Source organism: Corvus brachyrhynchos, unplaced genomic scaffold, assembly GCF_000691975.1.
Source record: "Corvus brachyrhynchos isolate BGI_N302 unplaced genomic scaffold, ASM69197v1 scaffold542, whole genome shotgun sequence".
NCBI lineage: Eukaryota > Metazoa > Chordata > Aves > Passeriformes > Corvidae > Corvus > Corvus brachyrhynchos.
Window position 1 is genome coordinate 1,916,558 of NW_008236766.1, and position 13,718 is coordinate 1,930,275.

The 13,718-nt window shown below is 39.2% G+C and overlaps 1 protein-coding gene across 1 annotated transcript; it reads right to left on the reverse strand.

The window, feature by feature from the left end:
- Positions 1–2,733: 2,733 nt before the first annotated feature.
- On the reverse strand, positions 2,734–12,827 carry LYVE1 (lymphatic vessel endothelial hyaluronan receptor 1). The gene is made up of 6 exons (XM_008644880.2): positions 12,623–12,827; positions 8,384–8,543; positions 8,138–8,277; positions 5,455–5,748; positions 4,622–4,700; positions 2,734–3,890 (listed from the first exon to the last, which is right to left on the reverse strand). Exons 1-6 carry the CDS (start codon positions 12,702–12,704, stop codon positions 3,704–3,706), a joined length of 942 nt encoding a protein of 313 aa, XP_008643102.1. The 5' UTR covers positions 12,705–12,827; the 3' UTR covers positions 2,734–3,703.
- Between the last annotated feature and the right edge of the window lie 891 nt (positions 12,828–13,718).

Below are 13,718 nucleotides of genomic sequence, written 5' to 3' on the forward strand. Positions count from 1 at the left end.
CGGGCCGCTCGCAGCCCTCCTCGTCCTGCAGTGGGCCCCGCCAGAACATCCATAGAATCACAGAATCAATTAGGTTGGAAAAGAGCTTTTGAGATCGTCGAGTCCAGCCTATGACCGAATACCACTGTGTCAACCAGACCATGGCACTGAGTGCCACGTCCAGGCGTTCCTTAAACACCTCCAGGGACGGAGACTCCACCACCTCCCTGGAAAGCCTGTGTCGATGTCTGATCACCTTTCTTGTGAAGAAATTTCTGCTAATGTCCAACCTGAGCCTCCCCTGGCACAGCATATATCCTCTCATCCTATCGCTGCTTTACTGGGAGAAGAGACCTGGCTACAGTCCCCTTTCAGGCAGTTGTAGAGAGTAATAAGGTCATCCCTGAGCCTCCTTTTCTCCAGGCTAAACACCCTCAGTTCCCTCATCAGACTTGTGCTCCCGACCCTTCCCCAGTTCCATTGCCCTTCTCTGGACTCGCTCCAGCACCTCAGTGTCCTTTCTAAGGGTCCCAGAACTGGACACAGCACTCAAGGTGTGGCCTCACCAGTGCCGTACAGGGAGACAATCACTGCTCTGGTCCTGTGGGCCACACTATTATCCATTCTGGCAGGCAGCAGAAGTGCTGTATAGAGTTGGGTTTTTTAAGAAAACACTCTGTAATAGCTGGACTGATGAAAACAGGGTCACTTTTCACCCTGCTGCACCCTCAGCAGATGCACACTCAGTGCTGCACTGTTCAGGGTTACCAGTGCCTTCTCTCTTTCCTATGAGATCTATTAAATAGTGATCTAAATGATGCTTTATGGAATCTGAGTGCCTGGCTCAGTGGGATCATCCCAGGCCACAGCTGCTGTGCAAATCCCGGTCTGCAGGGAGGATGTGGGCGGTGGATGTGAATGGCAAAGGTCAATGCTCACTGACCTTTTCACAAAAAAATCCCAACACCCATAAAGGACAACAAGCCATTGAGAAACAGATATCCTAGGACATCCTCTGGGTCATCCATATCCTGATGCTGCAATATTTAATTCTGCTTTTTTTTTTTTTCTTAATTTAAAGAGGAGAAAAGGAGTAGTACTTCCCCTTCCTGCCTGCTTCTGTTCACACATAGACACACGTACTTCCCACGACAAAGGCATCCCTATATTCCAGACAGGGATTGGGCTGGACTGGAAACCTTGTTGTATTTCCTGCAGGCCAAGCACCCCTTTTGCCTAAGGTCAGCAAACATCTGTAGCCTCAGTGTGGGAATCTGAGTGGTGTTACCATCAAGTGACGAGTACAGACTGTGCTCTCCTGCTTGTTGGGATGAGTTATTTGTCCAAGGTACTTGAGCAGCTCCGGCACATCAAGGACCTTCAGAGCTGTTGAGGTGGTCTCATTAAAAAAACCAAAAACCACAACACTTGAGAAAATTCAGAAACATAATGAAGAATTTCTCTTAAGTTTCTGCTACCTCTAGTTAAGGGTTTGGTGTTTGACTCTCTTGCTCTAGATACTTAAATAAATGTTTCCTGTTTGCATTGTGGTAGTGCATCCCTTGCAATTCCATTAAACAATGAGCAGGAAGGTTTTGTACTTTCCAATTCCAATGTGACTGAGTTGTGCTCACTACATAGAGACAATATCAAATACAGTACTTGTTGATTAGTACTTTGAGCTGCCTTTATTCCATACAGACCAGTGTAACAGCTCCTTCCACCCTTGTGGTGTTGGCATAAATTGTGTAGAGGAATGGAGGGCAGATCAAACCATCTGCATTGGTCAGGTATCAGTGGGAAAGCTGGGATGAAAGCTAAGTTTTTAAGGTACATGATAAAATAAGACACTTAGAGGCAAATTAAGGCAATTTAAGGCAATACCTTATTAAATCAGGATAGATTTTTTAGTAAGTAAATGCTTCAGGGAGTAAAAAGCCCTTATTTAGCTCTAAAACAGAAGCAACATTGTAATTATCTCTTGGCTGTATGGAAAAGAATAGAGAGAAAGGTAATTTCTAATCTCTAAAACATGGAAAAGAGAGGCAGAAGTGAGATAAAAAGAAAAATCCCAAACTACCTGGAATCCTCTACCTTTGCCTGTGTCAAGCCCATTTGCTATTCTGGCACCTTCATGACTGGTGGCTGTGGCCCCTCCTGATGGCCTTACTTGTGCTGTCTACTCCTCACAGAGCACTTCCATTCTGGATGCCAGGAGAGATACAAGGTGTTACTGTGGTGGTTTGCAAGGACAGGAGTTGCTTAACTGGGTGGGAGGGCTGTGTCTAGTGCTGTCCTCTGTTGCATGTTTTTCTGCTAATATTCTGCTAATGGACATCTGAAATGAGCAGTTTTTAGAGCGGTAATGAATCACTTGGAGCCATAAAATATTTCTGAACTATCAAAAAACCCCCAAACCAAAACCAAAACCAAACCACAAAAATCCCTAACAAACAAAAACCGCCACAAAAACGGAAAACAACCAAGGGCATCTCTAAGTATGCTGTTAGCAATGCACTGTAACTCACTATCTACTGGGATATATAACCATTGGGCATTTTAAAATTTATCTGAATGAAAAATAGCAAAGTTCATAACCCAATATCCTACACTGTTGAAAACTTAATATAGGTGAGCAGTTCTATTGCTATTTTAAAAATTATTATTATTATTATTTAAGACTATGTTTTTCAAGCTGCTTGATGAAGGAAAAAAATCTTCCTTTGGCATAACAGCCTCCTTCACACATAAAGGTAAGTTATCTAAATTCTTTATTGAGGAAAATAGTTGATAAACTGCTAGTGTTGTTCTTTTATAACAACTAATTTCTTCTGCAACATTAAGGTTATATGAGTTCTTTTTACCGTGAGATAGTTTTCATGAGAATACATTGTCCAGACAAACACATCCACCGTGGTTTATTTTTTAGGGAGTACTGTAGACATCCCATGCCACCTGAGACCTTTATTATGAAAGCCACACTTAAAGACACACAAAAGATCTCCAATGTAAGTGTTGAGATACAGTTCAAGGTTTGTTTTTTCCCCCCTCTGTCAAGTATGTGATGTGGAAGAATGATAATGGTTTTAATAAATAAAGCAGTAAATTATGATGTAATGAAGGTATCTAAGAAAGTTATTCATTGCTGTAAATATATATATATATATATATCTGTATAAACATCAGCATCTTTGTACCCTTCCCCGGGCATTTGAATGACAGTGGGTCTTTGAGTTTTCACTCCCTTGTAAACAGAACTGGTTTTTCTGTTTGTAAAGAGATATTTTTAAAAACAGCATGCAACTCCTGAATGGAAATAAGCTAATCTACATGAGGAAGACCTACAGTGTCAGCATTTCATTTTAGGCATTAGGCTATCAGACATCCTCCAGCCAGATATAAAAACCTTTTCATTATATATTGATCTGAATTCCAAGCAAATAGTTAATGTAGTGCACATCATTAATAGCATATTCCTAATTGCTTCTTTATTAAAGATGAAAAATGAGCTGTAATATGGATTTGTAAAATTTATTTCAAGTAAATAAGATAGCATGTTCTTCTGCAAGAATACTTGTTGCCAGAGATGTAATTATTAAAAAACAACTCTCATATGTTAAAGATAGAGAAAATATGAGTATTTACAATCACTTATGTTTAAAAGCATTGCTAAGTTCTGAGTGCTTCATTTTATACTTCCATCAACAACTGTACATTCTTCCCTTTAAACTTCTGCTTCTAGACATTTTACTGTGGCCTCAGGCTTAGTTTTACACTCTTCTACCTTATTTCCATTATTCTGTGTTTCCTTCTCAGGTGTCTGGTCATTTGATTTTGTCTCTTTGAGAGCAGTAGTTACAACTGTTTCTTTTTGCTGATTCTTGTTTAAAAATGGTAAGGTTTTCTTGTACCTTTAAAAAGAAAAAAGGATAGTAAAGCAGAAATACTGACATCGTTTGGTTGTATCATTCAAACAGCTAGAATTTACTTACTCTACCATACTCAAGCAGAAGTCTCACAGAGGATAGTGACATGCTAGATCATTGTGCTTTTTCAAGCAGTGTGCTTTCTAAAGAAATTTTTGGGTATTTTTTAAAAAAACAAACAATGCATATTTAGGATTTGTGGTACACAATGATAAAGCTGTCTGTGCTAGGATATGAAAAATGCACACTTTTTAGTAGCATTTAATGATGCCCTGTATTCAAGGTCCTTACTTTTGACAAATGAGTTCAACAACTATTTTTTTCTGAGCAAGATCACAGTCCAATAATAAAAACTTTCACCTTGAGTCTGACATAGAAAAAAAAAAAGGATAAAATTGCATAAACAGGTTTATGTATGAACAGATGCAAATTTCAGTGTTGCTATTTTGACACACTTGGAAATGTTTCACACTAGGCATGATTGACCAATTAAAAATAGGCAATATTTTTTTTTGCTCCTTTTCTAAAGCAGGGAGTGGCAACAACAACAACAAACTTATCTGCATAAAAACTGGGTTTAAGATTTTTTTAATTTGTGCAACACTATTATGTCGTCATCATTACTTCTCTGCTTTTTAGTATATATTTTAAATATTCGGTGATTGTACTCTAGGAGTGAACTCATTCCAAGAGAGAAAAAAATAATAGCAATTTACCTTTTGATATAGCAGACTGCTAGAACAACTGAAATAATGAAGAAGATGATTGCCAGTACAAGAAGTGCAGTGGGGATACCTGGAGATAAAAGTGATATAAGCACAGAGTTTTTATTTATGTACTTAATGCTGACTTTCTAAAGGCTCATGAGCATAAATCTGGATTCTTCTAAAACCAGTCTAGTGTCAGAATACATCCACATCAACTGAAGAAGTTTTAGGAACATCAAAAGCTGAGTTACTCCTGCTCATTTCTTTCAGGATAGACTAAAACTGGTATTTAGGCCATCCCTGACAAATATTGGATTGGAGGGTTTTTGCAACCTGCCTAGAGAACACATTCTTGTGGTTAATTATCCTTAGTTAGAATGATTTTCCTCATACTTAGTCTGTTTCTCCACTGCAGTGTGTTAGGGTTGCTTACTCACACCTCATATCTCGAGAACAAGTCTCCTTAAAACTTTCTTGGCTTCTTTTGGTTTTATGAACCTGGTGAGTTTTCCATTACACTGAGAACAGAGTGTTTGCCAAGACTTTTTCAGAAATGTATTTACCCCAAATCACATTAACCAGAATGAACTTCTATCATTTCATATTAAAATATGATCAAAAAAGGATAAAATCAGATCTTAGTTCTACTTCAAAACTATTTTAAAATCCTCTGCTTTATAAGCTTTGTTTTGCAAAACTGTATCATTCCTATTCTGCCTCCAGGTTCAGCTGTATCAAAATGGATGGTGGAGCAGCAAACACAAATAGCAGTGAACAGTTTGACTCCTGACACCTACATAATTAGCTCTTTTCATTAAATGACTGCCACACAAGGCCCTTACCTCCAAAAACAACAGCATCATTCTTAAAGGCCAGATGGGGAGTGTGTTTGGGAGAGTCAGTGGGTGAGTGCTCCTCTGGCATTTGTGTGGTAGGCCCCTCTGTCGGTAAGATTGTTTCAGTCACGCATATGACACGAAATCTGTTTCTCAGGAATTTTTCTGACTCAGTCACTGTCACTGCTGTGATGTTCTCAGCCAAATCAGGGGCTGAATATGCAGTTAGGTCCCTTGATGCACTCGATGAAAGAAATGTGGTTGTAGTTGGGTCTGGTTGACATGAATTAATCTGGACATCTGCAGCAGAGAAAAGAAATACATAAAAGTTGTGTTGGATGCTTACTGCACACACATTTATTGAAATTGTTCCTCAGTCTTTCCCATCTGGAATTTTTTTTTTTTCTGTTCAGAAAAGCTTTGCCCAAACCAGGCATCCCCATTTCAAACACGTGGTTGCAACCTAGATTACACAGATTTTATCATTACTCACATAGTTACAAACTCCTTTGAGCAAGTGTGGCACTTATTTTATGATTCCATGCCAATGACTCCACTCCTCATGAAAACTAGTTAGAGTAATACTGCATATAAAACCCAACAGTATAACCTCCCACAGAGCAGAAGGCTTAACTGCAGATTCAATGTTCAAAAATATTTCCATGGTATTGTGTGTATGTTCAAAATACAAGCTTGTATTCTTGATACTTTGAAAATTAATTTGATTTCCTGTAAAAAAAACGTAGCCTGTAAGTTTCAAATAAATCAGGCACCAGTGTGAGATAATAAAGAGATTTTATTCTAAGTGGGGAGGAGGGGATAGGAAGTAACAAACTTCAGGTTTGAAGAAAAATAAGTAATTTTCAGAAATTAAGTCGTTTAATAGAAGTGAATGTTGTCTGCATAAAAATGTTGGTGCAAGTGAACTTTTATAGTAAATTGGAAAAGCTGAGTTCTGAATCAGGCTCCTGTGAAAATGTGGAAATTCTACTTTGCTAGTGAAATTCTATATTCTGTAAAGCTATAAAAATTTCACTAAAGTAACAACCAGGTTACAACATAAATAACTGGCAAATGATGTGTGTGCTGTTCTCCAACTGAATCCCCACGGGAAGTCTGATGACGCAGTCACCTTTACAGAATGAAATGCCAAAGGGCAAGGGCTTAACACTTTTTCCACTATGGTTTTCAAGAGGTTTTGGCAATGTTTTTGGCACAAGAAAATTGACAAAACGAGCTTCTGACAAATATTTTGGGTAAGAAATGCCTAGAGCAGGCAACAGTTTGGAAATTAAGATAAAGGAATGCAGAATCATCCCAATGTGAAATACACATTTTTAAATGGTTTTCTAACCCCATTGAGCAAGCTTAACTTTATTCACATACTCTAACAGTATGCATGTAGTTATTTTCTTTTAATTAAAGCAAAACAAAGCAAGTAATTTGGAATTATTTGCTGCCTCTTTAGCATTACCCAATCTACCCAACACTTTTGATGCAGAATACCACAAATTTCATGCAGTGAAACACCATGTTGCACAGGCCTTCTCCCTACAGCTTTATCCTCAGTCTCTTTGGAACCTCCAATCTTCACAGTCACCAGGCAGGGTCTCAGGTCCTTACATCTTTGCATGGGCATACCTTGCATCTCCATCTTTCTCCTGCTTTTTCCAACCCTTGTTCATACAACTTTCCTGAAAACCTTCATGGTTTTGTACATATTCTCTCGCTCTTGTTGTCTAAAACTCATTGGGCAAAGCCTAGGGACTGACTATAAATAATGAAATGATCCTTTATTTGGTCTAATTATTGGGATATCTGTTATGTAATAACCATAGATATGGGACACAACATCTCTAGTTACTTTTTTCAGTTAATACCACAGAAGCCATTAAGAAACTGTATTGATCTATAGTGCAGAGATCTAACTTATATCAAGGCCCAAGTTCCACTGTTGGATCTTCTATCTGCAAATAGTCAATGAGGGGAAGGACAGGTCTTTTCACACCTAGGATGATGCATATTAAAGAGGGCTGTTGGATTTTACTCATTATAGATTGGGATCTAATTAGTTTTATGGTCTCTTGGCAGTTCTGGTTTATAATTTAATTTAGCTTAATGGGCACATTTCCCTTTCTAAAAAAAAAAAAAAAAAAAAAAATCCAGTTTTCCCAAAGTACCCCCCTCTTGGCCTTTTTGGGAGAACAGACACACCGCACACAGACACCCTGGTTAAAGATTCAATTCACTCTCTTTTAAATTATCATGCCCAAATAATCAAAAAAATAAAAATCCAGTTTTCCCAAAGTACCCCACTCTTGGCCTTTTTGGGAGAACAGACACACCGCACACAGACACCCTGGTTAAAGATTCAATTCACTCTCTTTTAAATTATCATGCCCAAATAATCAAAACATATTAAGAGTGTTGTGTCAACATTACAGAATGGTAAAAGCAACTCTTCCTCGAGAGCTTTCATGGCAGCACCAAATTATTAATTGGGATTTACTGAATTCACTTTTTGTATTTCTTGGAAGCTTCTGAGCTAAGAACAGCTTGACAATGTTTAGACTGGGGGGAAAGGGTCAACAAATTATAGGAACTCACTCGTTATGATTTTTTCATGAGGATTTAAAAAAACCTATATAAAGCAAAACACACACAAAATGTAGTTGTCATGCTTGCATACCTGAGGAATTGAAGCAGTAGAGATTAAATGTTTTCTCCTTGCCAGCATTCCATTGCACTATTCCAGTTTTTCCCCGACCACATTTCTGGTTGGATGTTATCCGAGGAATAACAACGAATCCCTCTTTCACCCATCCGAAGCTACAAAAAAAAGCATCAATGCTTTTAGTATGAGATTTATCACCAGCCTCAGCTGTGTGTGAGGCTGCTCACTAAAGGTGGTGGGCCACTAACTGGTGGCACATACTTGCATGTTTCAAAGCCGTGCTTCAGAGCCTCTTCAACTTGCTGTTTACTTGCCAGCTGTAGACTGAGCTGATTACATCCACTACTTGCTTCTGAGAAATTAGCTTTCTGATCAAGATAAATTCCTATACCCTTGATCCTGCAAGATGAATGAATGGAACCTGTAATCAAGCCATAAAATAGTCAAGGTTAATATTTGAATATTAGCATTTTTTCCTCATGAAGGATTTAAGATCACATTCAACTGAATTGAAATTTTTTTAAAGTTTCTAGCTTGAGGATAGTAGAAAACTAATTTCTAGCATAGAAGACATTTTAAAAATAGAACATATTTTTTTAACACTATAGTCTGGAATTTCAAGAGGTTTGACTGTCATTAGACTAAATTTATATACAGCCTTTTTCCTTTCTTTTCTTTTTTAAAATAAATTAATGCTAGCAGATGCACCAAGGCATTGATTCTGTCATTACACCCTTCTTATCAAGATGGTAAGATATATAATATCAAAGGTAATTGACATAATTTTTCATTGAATTAATGTATCGATAAGAAAAAATAAAGATTTTATAATTCCTGATGTTCCTTATTCCTCCTAAACTCTTTTTTCTTTTTTTTTTCCCTAGCTTGGCATGATGCTTCCCTCCCCCAGCTACTGTCAAGTGTTCCATTTACTGTGTTTGGCAGGGAGCAGGAAAAGAGGAGATAGGCCAGGTGAATTTATGATACTTTTCCATGCAGTTCTTCCAGCTTTTTAGACAGCCACAGCTGGCACACTCTTTATGACACCTGCACCAGCAAGTGCATAGCTCAGGTTACACCTGCTCTTCTTTCTCAGCTGTGTTAAGGGCATAGGACAAAATTCAGGATTTGAATAAGGAGAAAGGATATTACTGTTTTGCCTCCATATTTTACTAGGAGCATTTACTAGAAAAAAGGATTTTTTCTTTTTGGGTTATATACAGTAATTGCCCTGTTAAATGAAACATTTCAGCATTTCATGGCAGACAGGTCAGATAACCACCAGCCACAGGTGGTTATCTAACTACCTTGCTCAATATGTTTGTCAGACTGTGTTCAGTAGGTGTGTACACTAATGAATACTTCATAAAATCTATGCTTCAGAATACAGACAATCCACAAACTCTCAAGGGAGGATGAAGTGATGCTGCCAAATCCACCCTATGACTCCTTAACAAGACAAATTAAACTGAATTTTATGAATGAAAAGATAGAACTGGCAGCCAAGCTACTCATGTGATGAGAAGGGGATAAAAGGTGATTAAGCTTGTGTGGAGCAGTAAAAAAACAGGTAGGCTTTTAGCTCCTGCTCCCACTGGATGTGGTAGGGCTGGAAATGGCTTTTGGAAAATGATCCATCTCTGCCGTCCTCACATTTAGTTTAATTGGACTTTTTAGTAGAGTGATCATTGAATCAGGTGGATTTATCTCAGCAGAGAGGGAAAGCCACTGAATACCTGAGCAGTCCCCACAGACAAACTGTGGCTGCATCCAGCCCTGACCTGAACATAAGTCAAGCCCAAACACATTGAAGGAGGATGCAGAGGAGCCCTGTTGCTCAATTGTCTTGGGGTGACTTTATGATGTGTATCCTGTATCGCTGCCCTATGTCCAGAAATTAATTTTGTGCCTTTCTATGCCTTTAAACTGAGCCTGAGAGGGGGGAGAGAAAAAAACCCAGCAAAACTTTCAAAGCAGTTTAGTTTGTTTTCAAGGACACAGATAAAACCTCTCTGCGTTCTGCTGTGGCGAGAGAGAGGAGCGGGGGGAGGCACTACATGCTTTCCAGCCAGCTTTCGGCTTTCTTTTTCTCCAGAGGGAGACAGAGAGTTGAACTTTTGTTTTCCTGGGACTTCATTTTTTTCCCTTCTTCTCTGCTGGACAGTTTCAACATCAGAATACATCGGGAGGACTTTCCGCCGAGGCCTTGGTCCTGGAGGAGTGCCCACCCTGTCCCAGCTCTGAGAAGGAAGGGAGAGGCTACCTACGGAAGGACTCTGAAATTTTCCCAGGTTTTTCTCTCCACAGAGAGAGGTTTTATTATTTAGCATTATTATTCTTTTTCTGTGTGTTTGGAGGAAAATTCATTTTTCCCCGAACCTGGTGGGGGAGGGCTGCTTGTAACCTGCCTTCTATCAGAGGATATTTTCCTCCAAATTTGTCCAAACCGGCACATCAGTGAAGGTCTGTGTGCAGTTATCAAAGATATCAAGTCTACCTTATTTAGTCTAGTATTTCCCTATCTTCAGATTTGAGCCAATAAAACTTTAAAAAATCATAATGTTGAGAAAGAAAGCTTCTCAATGACCAACTTCACAAATTTCAAATAAAGCTGAGCAGCTGAATGAAAGGAATTTAATGAAGTCTTAGAAATTACCTAGGTACTTGTGAACTGCTACAGTCTTTAGTCATTCAATTCCAGGAAAAATATTTTCACGTGTGTATTTCATGGTAGATACACAGCATAATATAGAAATTCAGTACCAGAAAATTAACTTGTAAATTATAAGAAAAGTGACTCTAGGATATGGTCAAAAGTTGCATCTTAAAATCTGCTAAGCCTTTTGAAACAAAACAGTGATGTAAAATATACATTTTGTAAAAGTTAGGAATTTCACAGTGTGAGGAAGGAATCCAGAAAGAGAACAGTAGCCTCTTCAAGTCTTGTCATCACTTCTTAAATCACCTCTGAACTCTGTTCTAAAGATGACTGAGTTTGTACAGGAGACAGACTAGTCCTTCGGAAGCACATTATCCCTTTTGGTCCACAAGCTGCACACAGCTGTGCTTTAAGCTCTGCTCTATTTAGGTAATCTAGTACTGGCACATTCTGCTCAGTATTTTGGTCTTGGGTTAAAAATTTGGTTTACTGAAATAAGTGGGAAGACCTAGACAGAAGAATCTCACAGCAAGACAGAATTGCCATAGAACAGGAAGAAAATTGTTCCATTTTTGTAAGCTATGGGTATTGGCCTTGTTGTGTGTTATTCCCTTTTTGCTTTTTTGCAGAGTGGTTGTTTTTTTCTTTGCCTGGTGCTAAACTTCACTCTGATTTATTAGAGTTTCCTTTGGCTGCTGGTGTCAGAGAGCAGCAAGAATGAGGCTGTTCCACAGGGAAAGGGGCCAGGAGCAGAGGGTGACAGGCAGGGCAGTGCCCTCACCAACCAGGGCACAGTCCCACAGCACCTGAACAGCACCACGGTGGTGACAGTGGCAGGTTTCACTGGCAGCCCCAGAGAGAGCAAGACAACGAGTCAGACATCCAGAAAGTCCATTTGGGAACAGCAGGAGATGGTTCTACATATGCCTGAAGTCCACCCTGGGGACAAGGCTACCTACAGCCTAAATCCAGAGTCCCTGTGTGAAGCCCAGTCAGCAGATCACTACAGGAGGGGACAGGACATGCCACAAAACAGCTTCAAGACACAGCTGGAGATCAGCCCTGAGCTTAACTGGAGCCCTTGGAGCTACAAGGGTACAGGAGAAGGTATCCCAAGGGAGGGTACTCCCTTGGAGGGGAGCTAAGGGGCATCCAAACAGCTGCAAGCTCTCCATTTCCCCAGTGAAAATTGTACAGTGTTGATTTTGCTGGAGGACACTACAGTTGTTAGGTACTCCAATCCTGTGGAATTTCAACAGGACTTGAGCACATAACTTACTCAGTCCAGAACTCTTTCAGTAGGTGAGAAAACCAATTGTCTGCGAAAACTCTATATGTTCTTTAACATAAATAGAACAAGCATTAGCTCCTTGAGAATTACAGTGAAGCATCTGGAGGCTTCTGATATACATTGAGTATCTCCAGATATCTCAGCAGCTGCTGCAATTAGGATGGATTGTGTCAAGTTGGTAAAGGAATTTGAAAGAGAACTGGTCTCATGTTTTGCTCTCTGAGGATTGTACAAAATTGTTTGCTCTGGTATTTAAAATAATACAAAATAAAGTTACATTTCAATAGATCTGAGCTTAATCCTACATGTGATACCAGATCTTTAAAATAAGCAGTTCTGTGGCATTTAGATAAAAAGGCTTCAGCATTTTCAGCAATTGAATTACACCAACAACGAAAGTTTCCCTATATGCCGGGTTTTGTTGCACTGTATTCTCAAAGCCCTGTGGTTTCCTCTGCCAGAAACACATTTACACACTCTCCTTCCCCACATTTTGGTTTGTAAATCCAGCTACTGTTTTAAAGACTTTAAAAAGTGGAACTTTACATACCTGTTACAAAGTAATTTTGAGCCAGGAATGTCATAACCCAGATGAAAACCACTGCTGAGGTAACTCCAAAATAAGTTGCCATTGCCACCAGCTTGGAAAACTCAGAAAATTAGGAAATTCAAAGTGATTTGTCTCCTGTGCTAAGGAAAGCCAAGGTGTTGGATGCTGTCAGATGATGACTTCTGGAAAGCAACTTCAGCTGTCACTGCACTGCTTCATAGAAAGAATGTCAGAGCCAATGCGTTGACTGTCCCACTCCAGGGCGAGGTCACGGACCGGAAATCCCTAATCACCCCTTCCTCTCGCTTTCATGTAGGGATTGCTGGAAAATTTCATTACTGCTGATTCAGAACATGGCTGAGGAAGGGAGATAAGGCTGTTAGACTGCTAAGTCAGTAAACACTTTGAAAGAAGTTTTTCTTTTGCTATTTTTTCCTGTTTTACTGATGAACAGATCATTATTCATGTTGTCTGTTCATCTGGTAAATAAAACAAGTCTTCTATTGTACCACAATATGCCACACAAGATTTTTCTTTTTTGTTATTGGAATTGGAATGGCATCCATTCCCCACTATCCTATTTGTCATTTTTTCCCTTAGAGATCAAATGCAAAAATAGTTCCCATAACACAGAGGTCATATGAAACCTAATTCTGAGGAGATTTGGAGATACACTACTGTAAATGGGATTCCTTGTGAGACTGTAGGTACAGAGGTGGCAGCCAGTGCCATCACTGATGCCTTTTGTGAACTTCCAGCAAAGAGTGTTTCCCATGGATTGATTCAAAACACAGATGATCCTCACAGCTATGACTTAGAAAACCATCAGGAAGTCTTAGCAAAGATTTTTTTTTTTCAGAGGTTCCAATAAACACAGAACAGGAATGGAGTTCAAGAGATGAGCTTATTCCTTTAGTGTCAGTCACGTCTGCTGTATCTATGTTATTCCTGACAGATGTTTGCCTAACCTGTTCTCAAAGATTTCCAGTGACAGATTCCTAACATTTCCTCTAATGTTCTAGTTCAGTGCCTCACTGCTCTTTACTGTTCAAAGGTATACCCTACTCTAACTTGACTTAGCCATACCCTGGTATAA

What these genes read in the sequence shown, in the direction of transcription:
- LYVE1 (XM_008644880.2), bottom strand. Translation starts at nt 12,704, where the DNA reads ATGGCAACTTATTTTGGAGTTACCTCAGCAGTGGTTTTCATCTGGGTT. An exon ending in TCAAAATTACTTTGTAACAG is followed by an intron (nt 8,544 to 12,622) that starts GTATGTAAAGTT and finishes GCTTGATTACAG; the next exon opens with GTTCCATTCATTCATCTTGC. An exon ending in GCAGTCTGCTATATCAAAAG is followed by an intron (nt 3,891 to 4,621) that starts GTAAATTGCTAT and finishes TTCTTTTTAAAG; the next exon opens with GTACAAGAAAACCTTACCAT.